General features: G+C 39.8%; 4 protein-coding genes across 4 annotated transcripts; 1 reads left to right on the top strand and 3 right to left on the bottom strand.

Annotated features, from left to right (window-relative positions):
• Window positions 1–1,200: 1,200 nt before the first annotated feature.
• On the bottom strand, window positions 1,201–6,564 carry aurkb (aurora kinase B). Its single transcript, XM_085176906.1, has 9 exons — window positions 6,388–6,564; window positions 4,916–4,954; window positions 4,582–4,660; window positions 4,168–4,213; window positions 3,888–4,076; window positions 3,167–3,305; window positions 2,920–3,068; window positions 2,662–2,836; window positions 1,201–1,942 (listed from the first exon to the last, which is right to left on the bottom strand). The coding sequence occupies exons 1-9, from the start codon at window positions 6,391–6,393 to the stop codon at window positions 1,769–1,771; spliced, it is 996 nt and encodes a 331-aa protein (XP_085033032.1). The 5' UTR covers window positions 6,394–6,564; the 3' UTR covers window positions 1,201–1,768.
• Window positions 6,565–8,210: 1,646 nt separating this feature from the next.
• LOC146525013 (uncharacterized) lies at window positions 8,211–11,061 on the bottom strand. The gene is made up of 3 exons (XM_085176884.1): window positions 10,932–11,061; window positions 10,721–10,796; window positions 8,211–9,446 (listed from the first exon to the last, which is right to left on the bottom strand). Exons 1-3 carry the CDS (start codon window positions 11,030–11,032, stop codon window positions 8,403–8,405), a joined length of 1,221 nt encoding a protein of 406 aa, XP_085033010.1. The 5' UTR covers window positions 11,033–11,061; the 3' UTR covers window positions 8,211–8,402.
• A 224-nt stretch (window positions 11,062–11,285) lies between these two features.
• Window positions 11,286–17,465, top strand: cops6 (COP9 signalosome subunit 6). The gene is made up of 10 exons (XM_085176920.1): window positions 11,286–11,397; window positions 12,761–12,882; window positions 12,990–13,121; window positions 14,073–14,161; window positions 14,416–14,478; window positions 14,562–14,609; window positions 14,710–14,824; window positions 15,690–15,782; window positions 15,996–16,096; window positions 17,008–17,465. The coding sequence occupies exons 1-10, from the start codon at window positions 11,351–11,353 to the stop codon at window positions 17,146–17,148; spliced, it is 951 nt and encodes a 316-aa protein (XP_085033046.1). The 5' UTR covers window positions 11,286–11,350; the 3' UTR covers window positions 17,149–17,465.
• On the bottom strand, window positions 17,203–21,236 carry and4 (actinodin4). Its single transcript, XM_085176894.1, has 5 exons — window positions 20,242–21,236; window positions 19,859–19,922; window positions 19,719–19,763; window positions 19,462–19,622; window positions 17,203–18,906 (listed from the first exon to the last, which is right to left on the bottom strand). The coding sequence occupies exons 1-5, from the start codon at window positions 20,305–20,307 to the stop codon at window positions 18,112–18,114; spliced, it is 1,131 nt and encodes a 376-aa protein (XP_085033020.1). The 5' UTR covers window positions 20,308–21,236; the 3' UTR covers window positions 17,203–18,111.
• Between the last annotated feature and the right edge of the window lie 115 nt (window positions 21,237–21,351).

Genomic DNA, 21,351 nt, shown 5'->3' on the forward strand with positions numbered 1-21,351 from the left:
GAGATGGAACGAGTGACAATGGAAATGTGTTTTGTGGTCAAATAACTCCACGATGGGGGGGATTAGCATCGAATTCTACATTCCAAAGATGAAAAAGAAAGGTTGGATGGTATGGTATGTGCAACACTGCCCATGGAACGGGGGGTTGAAGGCGTAATTGGTGCAGACTTGCATAAGACTTCTAGAGGGACATATGCTTCCATTAAGACATAATCTCTTCCCAGGAACTCCATGCGTATTTCAGGAGAATATCAGTCTGACTTCATAAACAGTCTGTGTGCTTGACTGGCCTGTCTGCAGTCCAGAGCCGTCTCCCACTGAAATTGTCTGGTGCATCATTAAAGAAAATCAGACAGCCGACCACAGGCTGTTACTTACTTACAGGAATTGCAAAGATTCTTTGTGTAAAATTGCCTACAATTCCTTCAGTTCCAGGAAGGTTGGTGTGTAATTAAAAGAAAATGTGATGTGACGCAGTGGTAAAGTTCCCTCTGTCCCAACATTTTCGGAGTGTGTTGCATCAAGGATCAGCTACTCTGCCATGAACTGTAAACTTTCCAGTGAAGCTGAATCTTGGACACGATTAAGTGTTCCAACAGAACAGTGAACCCAAACACATATCAAAGCTGGTTTTGAACATATAAAACAAGTCAACTTGAAGCTCCTGGAATAGCCTTCCCCACCTCAACCCTATTGAAAATTTGTGGATTACGCTTTAAAAAAAAAACCATAACAAAAAAACACACAGGTCTGTACCAGGAAACCAACACGTTTAAATGAACTCTACTCATAATTCTGCCAAGACTGTTCAAATATCCAGCCAGAATTATGCCAGAAGCTTGATGATAACTACCAATAGCCCCTTTCAGGGTGCACCTTTAACCAAATATTAGAGGGTGTATATATACACTTTTGCTCTTGTGGTTTACACAAAAAAAAACAACAACAACAAACAAATTACTTACCCTTACTTGATAGAAGTCTGTGACTACAAATCAATATATATATATATATATATATATATATATATATATATATATATATATATATATATATATATATATATATATATATATTATTATTATTTTTTTTTTTAAATGTTGTATAAGCAACTTAATATAACCCTGAGCAAAGGTAGGACTTATAGTTGCATTACACCACCCAGGTTTGCCAAGCAGCCAGTTATAAACTCTGTGATCAATTACTCATTTGATGCAAACAAATCCTTTTACAATATTTATTAGAAAGTTAAAGTACATCTTGAAGGAAATTAAAACATGCTTTCCTGCACAAGCCCCAAACCCCTCGGCACAAACTATTCAAGAATATAAATGAGGCAGTCTAACAGTAGTATTTTGATGTCAACACCATCTGAGGCAGCAATCCAAAACAAAGCTGTGTCAATTTTAAAAAGTAAAGAAATCACAATTACCAAAAACAAAACACACTTCTAAAGGCACTATACATAGATAAGGACATACATAAGGACTGTACATTAAAAAAAAAAAGAAAAAAAGAATGGGTATGCAAGAATAGACAAACAGCAAAAACTGATTAACCGCAAAAGAAGTGAAAGATTCTCTGCATTTGCAGGTTCTGAGATTTTGTTGTTCATCTTTGTCACGCATGACATAATACTCTGAACCCTTTTCATGTATAAAATTGCCAGTATAATGGCAGTTTGAAGCCCATGGCAGTGAAACCAAAAAATATTGGGCCACAGTCTCTTGCGGAAGGAAAAAGACCCATCATAGGAAGGAGGGCAGGCTCAGGATTTCTTGACAGGGCAGGTTGGAGGCAAGAGCCTGTGAGAGTTGGCACGCACCCACTGGTGGTCGATGACACTCTGTAGTGGGAGGCGATCGATGGGGTTGTGGCGAAGCAGCTTGGAGATCAAGTCTCGGGCACCATCAGAGACAACTTTAGGGAACTTCAAGTCCACCTGCAAATGGAAGATTTGATTCATGCATTTATCAGCAAAGGGGAATGCTGGGATTCTTAAAGTCTTAGCCAACTCACAAACTGCCAGGTACAGTCAGTTTCCTGATACATGAGATGTAATGTCAAGTTAGAAAAAACAATGCAAGATGTGTCATTTTAAGAATTTATAACCAGAAAATTAAACATATAGATAAAAGTATTTTTATGCATTTTCTAAAACTTGTGAAAGGAATAAGCAGTCAAATGTTGTGCCCTTCAGAGTCATCCACATCTGCCAGTCAGCTACTGTTCTTATGCACATTTCAGAAAATGCATAAGTTTAAAACAAGCTGAGCTTAAATTAAACTCTTGCTCGTGACTTATTTTGTTCATAATAATTGTTAAGATCTGGGAACATTTGAGTGTCAACAAAGTCCGCTCAGCGTAACACTTTAATCTGAGCTAAAACTCAAAATGTGTGTACTAAATCTGGTATGCATAATGCTACAGAAGGTAAATTATCTTGTGTACTACATTACATTCCCAGAAGAAGTAATGAAAAACCTACAAGAATTTTTCTTTTTTAGTATAAAGTAAGAGCTAAAGGGAAACAAGTGCTCGACTAGAGTGATACCTAAATGGCTTCTCTCACTACAGTAAAATCAGCTTCTTCTCTATGACTGAAACTTAATCATGACATTTGACTGACCAAGTGCATTACACATGCAGAGACGCACCAACCTTCATAATCCTTTTGTACGTTTCTGAGTGGCTTGCTGTTTCAAACGGTGGGTTGCCAACTAAACACTCGTAGCAGAGGACGCCAATGCACCACAAGTCCACCTTCTCACTATGGGTGTGTCCCTCGATCATCTCAGGAGGAAGGTAGTCCAGTGTCCCGCACATTGTGCGACGTCTGAGAAGGTTTAAAAGAGGTGAGCAGGGCAGGGTGAACAGGCATCTTAAAGAAAGTGAAGTAGTGACAGTGTGGTTCCTCACCTTAGAGAAGGTGCATGGACTGACCAACCAAAATCAGCAATTTTCAGCTCTCCACGATAACCGAGAAGAAGATTCTCAGGCTTGATGTCACGATGAATTACTTTCTTCTCATGGCAATACATTAGTGCATCAGATATCTCCTCCATGTACTAGAATTTTAAAGAGGTTGGCATTAGGTTATAACTTCACTATTTTTGCAGTTCAGAGTACAGAATTTTGTCACCTACAATTCTGGTTGAGTTCTTACCGTGGCAGTACGCCGATCATCAAATCTGCCACATCTCTGAAGCTCTTTGTACATTTCACCACGTGGGGCGTACTCAAGCACTAAAAACACCCTCTTACGGTCATGGAAGTAATTGTAGAAGCGCAGGATGTTTGGATGCCTGAGGAAATGAAGCAGAAGAGATTTAAATCAGCATGCTAAATGCACCAAATATAAGCAGCCATTATATAGTATGCATTTATACAATATCAGCCTAATCTATAAGAGACAAATAAACCACTGAGAACACACCATTTCTTTGTATTTCTTGTCCCCAGAGGCATTATACATGTAAATCATTGGTTAATAGACCAGACATTAACTACATTTCTCAGTGTATAGCAATGGCACAGTTAAAGATTTTTTTTTGAAATTACACAAATTATTGAAATGTTTAGATATAGAAGTACACAGCTCTCAGCTTTAACTTGGCATTGTTCGACCATTTGAATGTCCCTGCAGCAGAGAGTGGAGGGTAGCACATAGCCTGCCAAACGTGTGTGAATTATAGGACGGTTGTTATAATCGCCCTAAAACGGGACAGTCCTACAAAAAGTTATTTTGTACATTTCAATGAATGTATCACCACACTTCTTATTTGAACACATATTGTGTAACAAATTAAACTTGTGTTTGTAAACTCAGTTTGCTTAAGATGACAAAAGGGAGTAGAGCCAAAAAAACAAAGAAGCAGGATACTAACTTGAGATGGGCCTGAATCTCAATCTCTCTCCTGAGTTGATGCTCCACACCTTCTTTCTCCATCTGAGACTTGAACAACACCTTCAGTGCCACAATTGCTTGGAGTTTCTTCACTCTCGCAAGATAGACATTTCCAAATTTTCCCTTTCCAAGTGGCCGACCAATGTCAAAGTCATCAATGGAAACTTTCCTGAAATAAAAACAAATAAAGGGTCTTTTAAATATTCAGGACAAAGACAACATATCAGGAATATAGAACTAGCCTTAGGTAGTACACTTACTTTGAAGCTGAGCTGGAGGATGAGCCAATGCATTCTCTCACAGGACCTAAAAATAACACCACAATTAAAACTTAGCAATTAAAAATTTCCTGAGGGGTCTCAATCAGTTATCATAGGTTTGTGTTTTGTGATTAGTTTTTAAATTTCATTTTTACTTTGTTTCAAATTCAATTTCAGTCAGTTTCCAGAGTGGATACGAACACTTCAGTTTACTTTTTAATTTTCTGTCTTTTAATTTTAATTTAGTTATGTTTTCATTTTTTCTCTAAATGTAGTTTTCCAGATATATGGATTTTTTTAAACTTTAGTTTTCATTTCTATTTTAATCAGTTCCCCCCCCCAATATCCAGTTTTAGTTTAGTTAACTACAGTACCCTTGGTTTTATCAGCATCTGCACAGAAGGAAAGACTTACCTGTGACAGTATTTTTCATTGTGTCTGGTCGTTGCTTCACCACAACTCGCTGAGGGCCTGACAGGTTCGGTGTGGCAAACTGACATCAAGAGCAAACACAAAAACACAGCCATAAGTGATTTATTCATTGCACTAATGCTAATTCACTCATGTATTAATATTACAACTACTACTACAAAATTTTACCTACATATATTCTTTGATTTGCTCAAAGTGACTTTCGGTATTTTAATAACACCTCAGTCCAAGCTGAATCAGATGTGCTTGCTAGATTTAAGCACAGTTAACAGTAATAGGCCAAGCAACATAATCTTTTACAATTTTTACTACTTACTGGTCTTTGAAGACCTCTGGGCTCGTAATTTTCCTTATTCTGTAAAGAAATAAATACAACTCACTAAAACACAGTACATGTGAGCTATTTTGTGCCCCCCTTGTTTTTAGCTTTATACTTATTTTAGACAACCAACAAAGGGAAGCAAGCAAGAGATTAAGGCACACTTTGTAACTCGTAACCTAGGATGTTGTGTCAAGGCTCAGTGCTTTGCCTGTTTATCATTAATGGTGACTTTAACCAAGAGTTTGAAATTAACTCAATGTCTGAATAGATTACTTATAAAATATGGTCTGAAGTTCATCCAAGTCACAATTATAAACACATTCTGATTTCAATCATTAAGCACAACCAGATGTTCTTTTCATTTCTTAGCGCGCACACACACACACACACTGAGCTGTAGTCTGGGGGAAAAAGTAAGTGAATTTATTTAAGTAAATTGTAGAAACTTTCTTCGTGTATAACTTATGATGCATGCACAATGACAAACATGAACGGTGGAGTATTTCTCCTTACCAAACTGTTTCAGTTCATCAGTATTTCTTGGAGATCTTTATTTAACAGCTCTCTTCACTTAATGCAACAGCATCTAAACTAGGTTCAGGTTGCCAATAATCTTTCTAGAGACAATACAGAATTTGTATGCTTTTACTTACTGGAAGGGCCACCTCTACAATCACTGTCACTTCCTGTTTTACACCAAAATAACACAGGGTGTAACACGTTCCTGAAGTTGGAGAGCCACCCTCCACTTCAAGTTAATACTTAATGTGTAATATAATGGAGAGCACACATGGCTATTACTGCGACATAACTGATGGTTAGATTATTTCTAGATTCCATCCCCTCTCGTTTTTTTATATTGTGCATACATCTAAAGCATTTTCTAGTGCCAGAGACAGTAATATATTTGATTTCAGCTGGTTTTCCTTATCATATACAAAATCGAGAAGGAAACACTGTCTGTGGGTGGCTGAATTACCCACAACTGTTTACCCGGTTTGAGAGGTAAAGACGCCTTGTTTTATCATGACTTGATCGCCACACTGACCTTAGATATGCTGGTTCAATGCTTTATATAGTGTTCATAAATTACACTTACTGGATTGAAGATCAACGAGTTAAACATTTAAATTAAACGTTAAACAAAGAACAAGGTTTACCAGGCCTCTGTTACTTAAAGTCAGCATTCAAACAATTGCAGTACAAGTCACTGTACTGATCACCTTTAAGGAAAACATTAACTTAACTCGAAGTAGAAAACACTGCCTCGTTCGTAGAATATACTACCTGTGATCTTTTTACCACGAGTTAACGTTACACGTTAGTCTGCTAAGATAGCTTGCAAGCACAAGGTTAGCTAAATTAAGCTAAAATTTACGTCTACGTAAACATTATATACGGAGTTTAAATTGTTATCAACTGTTACTCGGTAACGCTTCGATATAAATGTATAAATATCGAATTACCTGCATCGTAGTGAAGGAAAAACAGTATTAACTTTACAGCGTAAAAAACCCCAATCTTGTAACCTAGAACTTCCTGGGCCGCCAGCGTTTTCAAAAAGCTAATCTTCACGAACGTGATTGGTGAGCTTCGCACACTTAGAGAACAGTCATTGGACAAAAGCGCTGCAAGGGGCAGCGTGTCATTGGTGAGCGGTGGCTGTGGTCCCGCCCACATGCTGTACATTATTTTTAAAAAGCAGGAGTAACGTCCACGTTATGTGATGTACGTAATGTACAACAATTCATAGCACCCTTACAAGAGTATAACATTTTTAACCATTTTAATCTATGTGTATATTGGGTCACTTTCAATGTGAAATGTTCACACTGGACAAATTTGAACTCAACAGCATGTAGTTGTTAAATTCTTTGTTATGTAGCATATAAAAGATGAAAATGATTTCCAGCTGCAAAATATACTGCATATCATATATTAATTCATGAATCCAAACTTTTAATCCCATAATTACTTTTAATTAATATGCTTTTAATTTTGATTATACGGTTTGTGTACCATTAAGCTACTTGTGTAGGATTAATACTTACTAATTTAAATTCTTGTCTTTCCACTTTTCAAAAACCGTTACTGGCCACTCCAACACTCAAAACAAGAGAAATGACCCGTGACAATTTTCTGAAGCATAAGCTGACAAGAAATTACCTACGTAAAAGAAGATAAAATGTAGTATTAGACCTTGAAAAATGATACGTGCAGTTTCATGACAAACTGATCAGTCATCTTTAAAGGTGCAGTCGACATACCGTATTTGTATTCAAGCACAAATTCTGGGTTTACTTCATCAAAATAGCTTTATTCAGAACAATTTGTTCTTCACAAGATGAACCTTCATTGAATGGTTGCTTTAAATGCAACACAATTCGGTATGATGACACAAATCTTTCATGTTTTTTCCTAAAATTGAGACAATATACACACATTCAGGATAAGCGGTTGCTTTTTGTTCTCAGTTTCTACAAAACACATATGCATCACCCAACCAAACAGAGTAAAATATTTTTTTTTGACAGTATACGTTGTTGAGAAGTGGTAAAGAACAGGAAACAGGTGGAGCATGACTTATTTGTCTTTGTAGCTGACACCTGCTTATCTGTTTACAGTCTAACAGCAACTGTTCTGCATTTTATTTCGTATCGTTAGAGTTTCTAAGCACTAAAAAGGAGAGACTTCCCACTGACTTACCTCAAAGAAACTGAGTATTGTAGGAGATCATGACATATCCCTTAAGACAATATAATTTGTGTCTTCGATGACAGATGTTTTTTCTTAACTTTCATAATGGAGTAACCTCAGCTTATGAGGCAACCTTGCAAACTGACGAGAAAGATGTTTTTCATGATGTTTGCATCAATGTGATGAAGTAATCTGATTTGTCAATGACAGACAATTCAGTTTGGAAGTTTTATGCAACTGTTACAAATCAGATTTTTCAGAAAACACCATATCACAATATATCTCTTACTTCTAAGTCAGCTTTAATCAAGACAAGTAACATTTTGAACATAATACTGTAAAAACCTAAATAAAGGGCCAAAACATTTATTGTTGTTCTTGCAGTGCTGAAAACTGCAATCCTCCTCTAAAGCACTCAAAGGTCATTCTGTTGAGGAAGTCATTTATTTTTATACATACTATTTTTTTTTTATTTAATCGCTCAATAAACCCTTAATACATTTGAATACATTACTGTGTACAGCTATTCAGCTTTTGTTACTTCATTCTAAAAGCCTAAAAATACTATAAACATGGATCATTGTGAGCAGACTTTTAAAATTATTTTTTATTTATTTATGGACTTATTGTGGCATTGTCAGAAAAAGTTGACAAAGCATTCTGAATCGGGTTCTACTTATATCAACATGATCTAAAAGCCTATGTAACAGGTTTTTGTTGTTGTTTTATTTATTTATTTTTAATCCCATGTGGGTTGCTTGTATATAGCAGTATATAGCTTCACTCAATCTTCATTATTCTGAACAGAGCAGTTGGTAAACACCAGTGTGCAGGATGGCAGCAGGACAGCCAGTGTGCGACGCAGACCTGGAATAGGATCGTTCATATCTGCCATCTTGTTCTCGTCGCTGCTGCCATCTGCACCTGCAGCTTCTTCTCTGTCCTGCTCTTCTTCCTCACCGCCCTCCCCCTCTTCTGCTGGTGGATTCTGACGAGGCTGGAACCTGACGTCCACAAACTCCAGCTGGCGAAGTCCACGGAGCATCCTGCAGCTCCGGGCTATCTGCAGCTCGCTGAGTGTGCAGTCCCACAGGCGCAGACGTTTCAGGTCTTTCAAGCGGCTGGCGCAGAGCAAACCTGGACCCACCTCTTTTCCACCAAGACTTAGCTCCTCCAGCCCAAGCCAGCCAGCCCCCAAGCCAAGGGAGGCCATATGTAACTGGTAGCCCTGCCGCCCTGTAATGCCTATTTCCAGAAACTTGAGCCTGGAAAGCCCTTCTACACCACAGACACCATCTTTGGCAGCACAGCTTCTAAGCCCATTAGCTGTTACACGAAAGGTGTCACGTAGCTCTAGATGACAGAGCCTCTCCCATGATGTCAGACCCTGCAGGTGCTGGTCTGTAAAAGAGGGCACATTGTTAAGGACTAACCTCTCAATACCAATCCCTGAAGGAGAGCCAGCCCCTTTTCCTTTCTGGTTCCTTCCTTTCAGTTGAGCACCAACACTGGATGTGGGTTCTGCTCTTTCTTGGGGACTAGCTGATGGCAGGGTCTGATTGAAGAAGCCACGAGGCAGCTCACAACCCCGCAGCTCCAGCACCTGCAAAGATGGAGGTAGGATCTGGCAACTGGGCAGGCTTCTCAGGTCTGCATGCAGAAGATAGAGCTTACTCAGTCGAGGGCATTTTGTGGACAAAGCTTTAAGCCAAGACTCAGAGAGAAAGGTTCCGCCACGTGCGGACAGCAGCAAACCACGCAAGCGAAGGCACCTTAGTCCGCAACCCAGGTACTGACGCAGCAGGACCCAAAGGATGCGGGATGTCACCTAACACACAGTGGACAGTCCATGAATATGTGTGTGTTGAGAGAGAGAAACAATAACAGTCAATAACTGCACAAACACACAACCCATGTGTTATTAAATGATGCTCATTGTTTATTTTTAGAGCATATTTTACACACAAAAGCATCTCAAAATGCTTTACAAGGGGCTTTAAAAAGCAATACACAATTTTATTCACTATCAAAGAAACTAAAATACACATACAATAGAAAAACACATACCAGCCAAGAGAAAATATTAGTGGATGGCTGTTAAGAATGACTAGTAACAGCTCAGAAACTGCCAATAGATGGCCTAAGACTCAAATCAGCAACTAGGTTGTTGAAACAAAGATATGTCAAAACTGGCTTTGGGATGGATAAAGCAGGCTAAGCTCCTGGAATGGCTTTCCCAAAACTCCAACATCAATTGTACTGAAAACTTGTAGACTATGTTTAAAAGCTGGCTCCATGCCAGGAAACCAACCAATTTAACTAAACTCAACCAATTCTGCAAAGAAGACTGGTTAAATACCCAGCTACTGTTGCACCAAAAGCTTGTTGATGGCTACCGAAAGTGTTTAACTGAAGTGCAACCAATATTTGTATTAACCAAATATTAGTTGGGGTTGTATGTGTGGATTTGATTCAAACTTGTGCATCTACTTTCTCCTCTTTAAAGCCATTAAAGCTGTGTTCTGTACTATTCTATTCCACCCTGGACAAAGAACAGTTCAAATAAATTATGAAAAGCTTCTTCAGTTCTAAGACCAAATGGTGGAAAGCCCCAGGTATTTCAGCTCTAGTGGGAGTTGTCCCTTAAGAGGGTCGTTTGGTCTTAGAACTGAAGAAGCTTCTCGGATGAGAGGTGAAATGTCTTCAAGAAACTTAAAGCAGTCCAGTCGCTTTTCTTTCCAAGCACCTTGGATTACCATGACCTGGATGACTGAGAACCTACACAGACCCAAATTCCTGTGGCATTCATGCCCATGATGCATCTATAAATTTCTCAGCACAACTGTATAAGTGGGCCCGTTTTGAGACAGGAAATCCCGGTGTTGTATTTTTATTTGATGATACAGTTAAAACCAGTGCTTTAATGTGAGAGGATAAAAACATGAGTCAACAGCTCCCAGTCGTTCATCTTTATCAAAAAAAAGAAGTTATCGCTATGGGTTTGTTTCTATTATTATCCCCAAGTAACAGACTAGATTACTAGAATGCCTGGCCTGCATTAACAGAAGAATGATGAAGCCACACTGGCAACAACATCCTTACCCCTTTCCATGAAGTCAGGTCGACATTTCTCCACAGTCTTTGGTCTTTAACAAGGCGTTTCCACCTCTTACATACCCTAAAACCACAATTTAAAATATATAAACATATACACAAATCACATAACAAAAGACAAAACAAACGAAAACCTGAGTTTTGTTTTAAACGACGATTAACTAGTAAATCATTGAGAGCAAAGTTGAAATCCCCTTACCTCCCGGCTTTGACGACCTCTCGTACGTTCAGGTAGGACAACACATCGATTAAAATGTTTTCGGGAAAGTAGTCCAGATTGCAGCCCCTAAATTCTTCCATTTTGTAAACAAAACTCTCAAACCTCACACACGGAACGGTACACGAACGCACACGGGTTGCGCCCGAATCAGCAATCCCCCGGAAACAGCGGTCCACTGACTGTGTGACCGAGCGGCCGCTGGGCAGTTAAATCAAATCAGCGTCTTTAAGCTCAACACAACATCCCCCGACCCAAACAGCCTCTGTTTCTATAAACTCCCATCAGGTTTATGACCGTGAATATGCGGCACGGATTGTTTTAAAAAAGAGCCCCACGAAGAGCCACTTAACGTCCTTTGCATCAACAGTCAACTGCGCCTGCGCGGATTACCGGACAAGATGGCGACCAGCAATGGTGGAGGAATGGAAGTGGATGGGGCAGGCGAGTATTTATCCCTCATCTCAACGTTTCTGTCCACATCAACCAAAACCTGCGCGCAGGTTGCCGCATATGTTGTTTTGTGTGTTATAAGTGAGCGGAAGTGACGACTCCGTGGTGTTAAAGGGTCGTAAGGAGCTTGCTCGCTGACATAGCAGGTTAACGTACTCAGCTCTGTGAAGCTGTCAGTACATTCATCACTGTGGATATTTCACGCAGTCCCCTCTGCTTTGCCACAGGAGTTTGCATCAGAAATCTGAAGTAAAGTCTAACATCATGTGCAGTTTGATTAAAATGCTGTGGCAGTGCTGCAACACCAAACACGTCAACATTAGCTATACATGAGAGAAACCGACATGCAGGCCTATACCTGTGTGAATAGTTACATATACATTAAAATGACTGTATGTAGCGAGCATAGGGCGACCGCTCAGAGTCGCGTTTTATTAATTTTATAAACTGTCATTGGGCACATCGCTGACTGATCTACCTGTCCAGGTGTCCTGCTGGGAAACTCGTTTTATGATTGTATATGCTATTTAACTTTTTAGGAACGATCCTGAGAATGATCCTTTGTGCCAAACTAAACAGATGATTAATGCCAAAAAGATATATCCAGTCACTTATTTTGAATGGAAAGAAAACGGTGTATGTCCTGTTGCTTGGCTCTGGAGCTAAGTGACAAAGATTATTGTCATCAGCTACAATCTGAGTGTAAATAATCTCTCTTATTATTTTGTCTCTCATTGGTCATACGTTATTGATTGTTTTGGGTTCATACTGATTTACTGCTATTGATGTGTCTCTGCTTATTTTCTTGTGTTCCATATATACATGCAGTTTGATTAGACGTATACCGAAACAGGGCTGATCCATTGCTGATTAACTTTCCAGTTAATGTGATTGGACCATATTAATCACTTTTGGTTGATCACTGTTGCTTTTTTCCTAATTTTCCAGTAATTATTTGTATTTCCGTTTGTACCTGGGTCATTTAATCTCAAATCACTGTTGCCCTTTTGCACAACTATCTCAGATTTGCCTAAAAAGGCTATGGTCCACAGATTGGATACATATATATTGGTTGCTGTGAATTTGTAGTTTCATATATCAAATATTTTTCAAGATGTATTCTTTTCAAAAATGGTCCATCGACACATTTTCATTGATATCATACGAAGGTAAAATTTTACAGTTTGTGGCGATAAAATTCTGAGATGGTTGATTTGAAATGGAAAACCTTTGTCTGGCTTTCCGGTAATTGTTTGAATTTGTGCTTCCAGTTAACAAGTTTTTTGACTTTTTTATATATTGTCATTGACATACTGTTAATCCCAATCATGTTTGTGTCTTTGTGTGATTGTAGCCAGCCCCAGTGTTATGGCCTCAGGGGTCACTGGGAGTGTTTCTGTGGCCTTACACCCTCTGGTTATCCTAAACATATCCGATCACTGGATACGCATCCGCTCGCAGGAGGGCCGACCGATGCAGGGTATGTGTGAAAAAACAACACATTATCCTATCACATATATATTGGGCTTATGGAATAAAGGTCTACGTTAACGATAAACATATGCTGTTGTGTTTGTCTCTGCTCAGTGATTGGAGCTCTGATTGGGAAACAGGAGGGTCGAAACATCGAGGTGATGAACTCCTTTGAGCTGCTGTCTCACACCATAGACGACAAAGTGCACATTGACAAGGAGTACTACTACACCAAGGAGGAACAGTGTAAGCTTTGTTCAAGTGTTGAGGACAATAATGCACATATTTGTGTGTGCATCTTCTTTGATGACTCAGTTGTTCGGTAGCTGGAGTTGTGCTAAAATTAGTAACACTGGCGAAATCATCATTCAGGAAAATCAGTTCACACATCAGTTTGTCGTGATTTGTTTTTCTAGACTTAGACTCTCGTTTTGTCCTTGCCTCCTTTATTAAATTGAGACATTTTCTATCTGAGTTCTGACTTTCCCACACAAAGAACAATAAACAGTACAACAATTGATAAGTCTTGAACGCCAGAATGGGGCTCTGTAGTTTTGGAGTTTCAGTTCCCAAAGAGTACAGATACATTGTTAATATGTTTGGATGTTTGGGGTAAAACATGTGAAGGGAGATTCCTAACACTCGACCAAAAGATGGCAGCATTGGATCCTGTTGTTGAGCCATAAGTAAATGATTTACACACAAGTCTTTTGGTCCAAATGACATAAAAACTACCAAAACTCTCGGTCTCTGCCTCTTGTTTTGGATTTTATAATTTTGTTTTCAAGTCAGTTCCTGTTAATTTCCAGAAAATCAGAACAGTTATTGTAACAAAAACACAACTCTTTATGAAGGCGGTTGACTCACAGTCGTGGAGACATCCCAAGCCTCTGTATTTGCAACAAAGCCTCGTCAAGCAGGGTTTTTATTTTATTTGTATTTTTTAACACATTTTATTAAAATGACAAAGACTTAAACCTGTAGTTTGTTTGTAAGGTCACTATATTGTTTAGTTAACTGCTGTAACCTTGAAAACTGAAGAGATTTTTTTTTTTTTGCTTTGCTCATGCTCCGCTTTTTTCATGTCACTATGAGAGAGTTCATTGATGACTATGTTCTCCAAGCCCCTCTCAGATATTTATCTATCAGTAAGTCATCAGATCATTTTGTTCTTACATTTGTCCTCTGGTCTCTCAGTCAAACAGGTCTTCAAAGACATGGAGTTTCTGGGCTGGTACACCACAGGTGGTCCTCCAGACCAGTCAGATATCCACATTCACAAGCAGGTAGGCAGACACTGAAGCCCACTGACAGGTGGCCGGATGTCGATGTTTCGACACGTGTACTGTGGCCATGAATGTTTCAGAAGCAAAACGTATCACTTTTAAGCTTTTAAATATCTTACAATCCCATACACACCTGCTCCACTTGTGTTGTACTTAAAAACATGCCTTTATACTGCTATAGAGTCTACACACAAGTAAATGCTGGATATTTCAGATCGTTTGCTTTTACCCTCATTTTCTCTACTTCCTGGCAGGTGTGCGAGATCATTGAGAGCCCTCTTTTCCTGAAGCTCAACCCAATGACCAAACACACGGACGTGAGTTCATTTGCATTGTTTCAGCAACGATGTCGCTGGTACAAACGCCTCTGCTCTAAACAGAGTGTTCTTTTGTCCCACAGCTTCCTGTTAGCGTTTATGAATCTGTCATTGACATCATCAGTGGCGAGGTATAGTTTACTTCCACTTTTATCTAGTCTAATCTTGATTGCCACAGATGTTTCAGTTCCATCTGATATGTATTGTTTTTGTTTGTTTGTTTGTTTTCAGGCCACCATGTTATTTGCTGAGCTGACGTACACTCTGGCCACAGAGGAAGCGGAGAGAATTGGCGTTGACCACGTAGCTCGTATGACGGCCACCGGCACTGGAGAAAACTCAACAGGCAAGACAAGCTGTTGCCTCAAGAATTACTTGTACATGTCCTACTAGCTACACACTGATCATAGTCATGAATTGTTGCTAAATAAGCATTTTTTATTTAACAATAAGCCACAAAAGATGTTAAATCAGCTTTTCTCCAGCTTCAAATCCAAAAGAAATGGCTTTTGTAGCTTTGTTGAGTTTCTAGGCTTAGAAACGGTTAGAGATCAGGTTAGAGATCAGGTTAGAGATCAGGTTAGAGATCAGGTTAGAGATCAGGTTAGAGGCGCTGTTGTCGAAGATTAAAGGCAGACTTGACTACTTTTTATGAAAATGTGTTTCCTTTAAAAAATGCAATATACAAATGATTTGTGATACGAGGTATGATTAAAAAAAAATACAATAACAACAACAAAAACACCTTCTACAATTTCAGTTTGGCCGTTCTCTAGTTTTGTCTTTCTGCACTCATGCCTCTGTGATGCATACTAGAGCTTCTCAAGTGTTAAAGTCATGTTGTTGCATTTGAATTTTTGTTATTAGGAAGGGGGCAAAGTCAAAAAAGAGGTGAATCTAGCCCCTGGGCTGCCACATGCATGGTGGCAGGATCCACGGATTAGATGCTTTCAGCTGAATTTTCTCCCTCAGGGTTTTACAGTAGCTCTCCGAACTTACTGCCTCGCACTGGGGGGAAGTCTTTACATTGTACAACCATGTAAACCCAGAAATAAATGATTTAAATGAGGTGTAACAAGCTGTCAGTTAGGGCATGGTGTCACATGGTGTCTCCTCCATCAGTCAGCTCACCTGTGACCTGCGTCTTATTGGTCACCATCAAAATGAATCGGGGTTTAACTGTGTTGTTTGGTGTCTTTCTTCTGTGTTAGTTGCTGAACACCTTATAGCCCAGCACAGTGCGATAAAGATGCTCCACAGCCGAGTGAAGATCATTCTAGAGTACGTCAAAGCCGTGGAAGCAGGTGAGAGGATGAGAGGGTCGTTTAATGACGGAGTGAGAGCGAAGAATGTGAAAATAAATCTGAAAGCAGATGTTTTTAAATGAGATGTTTCCTCTCCTTCATTATTTTAAAGGGGGCCCCTCAAACATGCCCCTCTGTAATTACAAGCTTCTGTTTGACAGTTTCTTGACGAACTCAACATTTTTCAGCATGCTGTTTATTTGTTTCTCACAGGCGAGGTGCCATTTAATCATGAGATCCTTCGAGAAGCAAACGCCCTGTGCCACAGACTGCCAGTCCTCAGCACCATAAAATTCAAAACTGACTTCTATGATGTAAGTAATCTTTGTTGCTCCTTCACACACACACAGAAATTGGACCAAGGCAGGTCAAAATCCCGGGAAAAATGAGAAAAGGAATAATCTAACTTGCCTCTCTTTGGTAACAGTTTTTAAATATAGCTAATATTTAGCAGCATTGTAACAGTTAACAGGCAGGGAAACACGCGATTCAGGGATCAGTGTGTTCAAATGTGATGTGTTTACATGTAATTATAAAGATGGACCTACAGTGTTTCAGTGGACAGAGTTTAGAGCCAAATAAATTTCCGTTACATATCGAGACACATAAAATGCTCAAAGTACTTTTCAAGCATTTGCTGTAGTTGGTAAAGATGTGAAGACAAATGCACCAGTTTATAAACTGACCCCATTGATGCACCGGCCACATAAACCATATGGATCATTTTTGATGAGATAGGAGCTGCTTTTCATTTATCATTTATTTTCTAAGTCGTGCAACTGTATTGCAAAAAGTCACCAATCTTCAGTTTGATAAGTTCTATGCAAGACGCGTCATTTTAGTTATTTTTCCATTGTGTTTTGAATAATCTGCCGGTGTAATTAACGGAGCAGTGGAATGTATTTTTTGCCAGTACCAGCTGGTGATTATTTAGTCACTTTTACACAGTGTACTCCACTCTCTATTTGTTTACTTTTACCCACATTACATAAATCTTTCACAGTGTACCCAAGTACTGGGTCCAAAAACTGAAGACAAACACAACCCTAAAATCAAAGCTCACATCTCATTTTATCAAAGTGCACCAATAAAAGATAAGATAAGAAGTCTCAGTCACAAGGAAAAATTAATTTATGATTAAATATCTCTTGTTGTGATGATGTTACTGTTCATTGTGCTGTAAAAGTGAGAACTCCCTGACGCCGTTCTTCTGTTTACCCTGCAGCAATGTAATGACGTCGGCCTCATGGCCTACTTAGGCACTATCACCAAGACTTGCAACAGTATGAATCAGTTCATCAACAAGTTCAACGTCCTGTACGACAGACAGGGCATCGGCCGGAGGATGAGAGGACTCTTCTTTTGAGCAAAGCAGAGAAACAAAACGAGCACCGCAGTTTATTATTCTCTGTTCTGTCTTTTTCTTTGGTTTTTTGTCTGTTTCTACTTTGATTAGCTAAAAAGCAGTTCTTAAGCCAACCGTAGCTTTTCAGAGCAGTTAAAAAATTTCCAACCACAAGTGTATCTAAAAGCACCGATCATTAAAAGCTATGTACAAAGTCACTCATCTGTTTGGTGGGTCTGCACAGCAATGAGTCCACTGTACATGAACGTTCTGTTATTTTACCCAGTTTGTTTTATTGTTTCATGTTCCTGTATGTAATAAATGATCTGCTGATTTTTCGTTTTTTTCCCCATGAGACTTTGAATCTTCTGTCAACGAAGCACATAAAAAAAGTCAGAGCTGCACTTTTAAATGAGCACAAGTCTGCTACGTGGAGCTCGCCTAGCTGGAGGTTTATTGGCAGTAGCAGCACGTTTGCAGATCACCTTCTGAAGTTGTGTTCCTGCTGTTTGATTGCCCTTACAGGTTTTGGACAGAGAGGCAGGAAAAAGACTGCAGGGTGACTTATTGCTCCAGAGTGTATGGAAAATAACAGGAGTCAGCATTTATTTGGCTATTAAATGTACAGCAGAACAGACATAATGGCCTCCCAGCATGCATGCTGGTACTTCACAAGTGATTTTGACCTGCCATGTGGCGATGGGTGGAGCAAAGCTTTCCTTTTGAGGCTACTTTGCACCTTTCAAAAAGGATATTCCAACTCAAAATGCTACTCGCTGGTGAAAAACTGATTTGTTACAATTTATTCTTGTCATAAAGAAAATTGATTTTTCACATACTGGCAGTTACACATTGAGTCATCGATGTAATTACACTGCATCTAAAAATGCGCTAAGACATTGGTTTTATTGACATTACATTTAAAAGATGTGAAAGTGTGCAACTTGGATGTTTTCATAGTCTGTTTTGTTCCCTCTGGATGTTTTACTGGCTCTCCTCTGCAGGCTCGTCAGCAGCATCAGGCCGTGGGTACTGGAAGCGGGCTGGATCGTACAGATCATCCCTGGGGTCATAGGGTAGAGGGTGCTGGTAGTAGTAAGGGTGAGGGTAGTAGGTTACTTTCTTAATGGGTGCAGGAGGTGCTGGCTCCTCCACGTGTTCCTCCTCTTCTTCCTCCTCGACCGGAGGGGGTGGGGGTGGCGGGACCACAGCCTTTCCTTTGATGGGCCTGGGTGGGTTGTCAATCAGGCAGTCGGGATCCCAGTAGGGGTCACAATCGTACTCCATGCCCTTAAAGGTGCGGATGTGAGCTGGGGGAGACTTCTTGACAAAGACTGGGGGAGGTGGAGGTGGGCCAGATTTCTTAGGAGGAGGAGGAGGTGGTTGAGGCACTGCCACGGGAGCTGGTGCAACCTTCTGGGGAGTGCAGTGGGGGTGGTACCGAGGGTCACAGAGCACAGGTACTGCACCTGTGGGCATGTAGACAATGTGAGGCTTGCAGAGGGGGTCCTTTTCGTTACACAGGTAGAGCACATCGGCCTGTGAAATGCCTGGAGCAATAGGAAGAGCAGGGGGCTCTGTGGGTCTTGGGACCCCTTTCATTGGCGGTGGAGGAGGAGGAGGAGGAGCAACAACTTTGCACTTCTTGTCTGTGGCTGGGTCACACATGATCATAGGCACTCCCAGTTTGCTCTGGAAATAGGAAGCATCAGGGCCGTAGGTGTGCTCCAGGTACCTCATCTGCTGGTAGAGCATTCGCAGCTTGTCGATCTCATAGAGCTGAGAGGCGTAAAAAGAGTAAAGGAAAGACAAACTCAGGTTTATTTATGTAGCATGAAACTGCAAAAAAAAAAAAGCTGCCTCAAGTAGATTTATGATCTTCAGTTGGTTAAGAAAGAAACCCTGAGAAACATTTAAAATCTGAAATCCTTCATGATTATGTGTTTTTAAATTAAAAAGCTCAGTTGTAATCGCACTTCTCGACTAAGCCGAGAGGGGATGTGTTTCCCAAAATCCCGACCCTCTGAGATCAAAATGAAAAATCTTTTTTCTTCCTGCTTTTTTTAAACTATGAAGGTTTAGATTTAAAATCTTCCACATCCAGATATAACATGTTGGTGCTGACTTTAAACAACCAGAACCTGGACTGAATTCAAAATTTAACATCCTTATTAGCTAAAATCTTACATTTGCTGGTCTGCAAAGGTGACTTGTCACAGTTTTCTGTTACTACAAAGAATGTTTAAAATAAAGAACACACAGTGACACATTCTGAGGTGCTCATATAGACGGTGAATATCTGGGCTACCCCAGGAAGCCCAAAGTGTTTCTTACCCCCTCAGTGTGTCCGATGCTGCTGTAGTATTTGTAGTAAGCCTGGAAGTCTGGGTTTCCTCTGTACCACCGAGGGTCCGCATTACGCTTTGGTCTGGAGTGAGTCAGAAAATCATTTGCTTTCTCTGCATCAATGCTAACATCGCCTACAGGGACCATCTCTGTAAAAAGAGGGGATGAAGCTGAGTCTCTCAAAAACAGTTGGAAAAACAGCACCGCTGCATAAAGGCTCAGAAGATTGTTCTTTTTTAACTTACGTTCCTGCTTTATGGCATTCAACAAAGATTTGGCCTCCAGCAGGCCTGAAAGAGGATGAAAAATCATTTGCGGATGTTGATTTTGATTGTTTTTGAGAGGTGAACCTGTGACATTGTGAAGTAAAAGAAGCAGAGCAGACCTGGGAGAAACACAAGACAGAAGAGTGCCCCCGCCAAACACGATGAAGAAATCATCTTGAACCTCTGTGATCATGAAGAAAAGGAAATGATCATTTTGAGGAAAACTGTTAGTTCGTACAAAATAACTCTGAATCAATTACATTTCACATCCACACATTTAACAAAGGTATGTGTCTAATACCAAAATTCAATTGTAAGACATAAAAATATGTCTTCAGGTAAAACTGTTCTGCAATCTGATGCTCTAAACGCAAAGATTAATATAGACTGTAGAATATAAATGTGGCTTGCAATTAATAACTTTATTAATTCAAATTATATTTTTGCTTCTTATTGCACGACCCAATATTGTAAAGAAAACACATCTGCCCGTTTTACTCACCTGACTCGGGAGGCAGTCTTCACTGGTCTGAACAAGGCCGAGTGGGTTAAATACACATCTCTGCATCGGTTACCCTGTAACATTATCTTCTATCCAATCGGACTCTACCGACTTTGAGACCAAAATCTTGTCTCCACCTTCCTTTTAATACACTTTAATGTGGGGCCTTTGGCGCCAATTAAGAACAGAAAGCCTCAGGACTTTTGCAGCAAAGCCATAAAACAAAACAGACTTCAAATGGAAACTCCCCATTAAGTCTGGAAGTGAAGCATCACCTGCTGGGGCAACTGCAACCGTAGTGAAAATGCTGCCTACTAACACAATATCCATGCCAGATAAGCTTACAAAAAACATAGATGACAACCCATGTTGCCTTAAACATACATTCATAATGAGACTTCACAGATTTCTGAAACACCACCGGTTTCTAAAGGTTGTTATTTTTACCCAGTGAACATCTGCTTTTTGAACACAGGACAGCTATCTACAGAAAAAGCCGCCTTTTTTGTCTCGGCATGTTCAATATTCAGACTGCATTCTTACTGAAGGCCGTCATGCTAAACATGCAATAACACACACTGGTCAGTTTAATGTTATTCTCCCACATTCCCCAATCATAACGATGTTAAATGTGATAGATTGTGAATAATGTCCATGATGAAAATGTTAATTTCCAAGTTTACATTGTTTTAGCTTCTTGCTGTATTAGATGCAATTATTTAGATACATGTCATCAGTAGACCAAAACATCTAGGTGACACATGATTACTAGTTACTCTACCGAGACAGTGTATACAATGTGTTAGTGGGTTACAGGATCATTCATTATACAGCTGGAAGCTTGCGGTTTGGAAAGCTAGATTTGGCAGCATTAAACATTTGTTGCCTTTTCTGAATATCCAAGCCTTTTGAAATCTTTGGTTCAGTGACTCACAAACCCAAAGTTGTGCAGGTTTTGTCTTTCAACATGAAAATTGTTACTTGCAGACCTGTATGTTTTGTGGGCAGGCGTTACTCAAAGGATTAGCGAGGCGTCCCCACTGTGAAACCAGGTGTTCATACACATTTCTTCATCCCACATTATGTGCACACAAGACTCGGCACCAGGCA

This window comes from Neolamprologus multifasciatus, chromosome 2, assembly GCF_963576455.1.
Source record: "Neolamprologus multifasciatus chromosome 2, fNeoMul1.2, whole genome shotgun sequence".
Classification (NCBI taxonomy): domain Eukaryota; kingdom Metazoa; phylum Chordata; class Actinopteri; order Cichliformes; family Cichlidae; genus Neolamprologus; species Neolamprologus multifasciatus.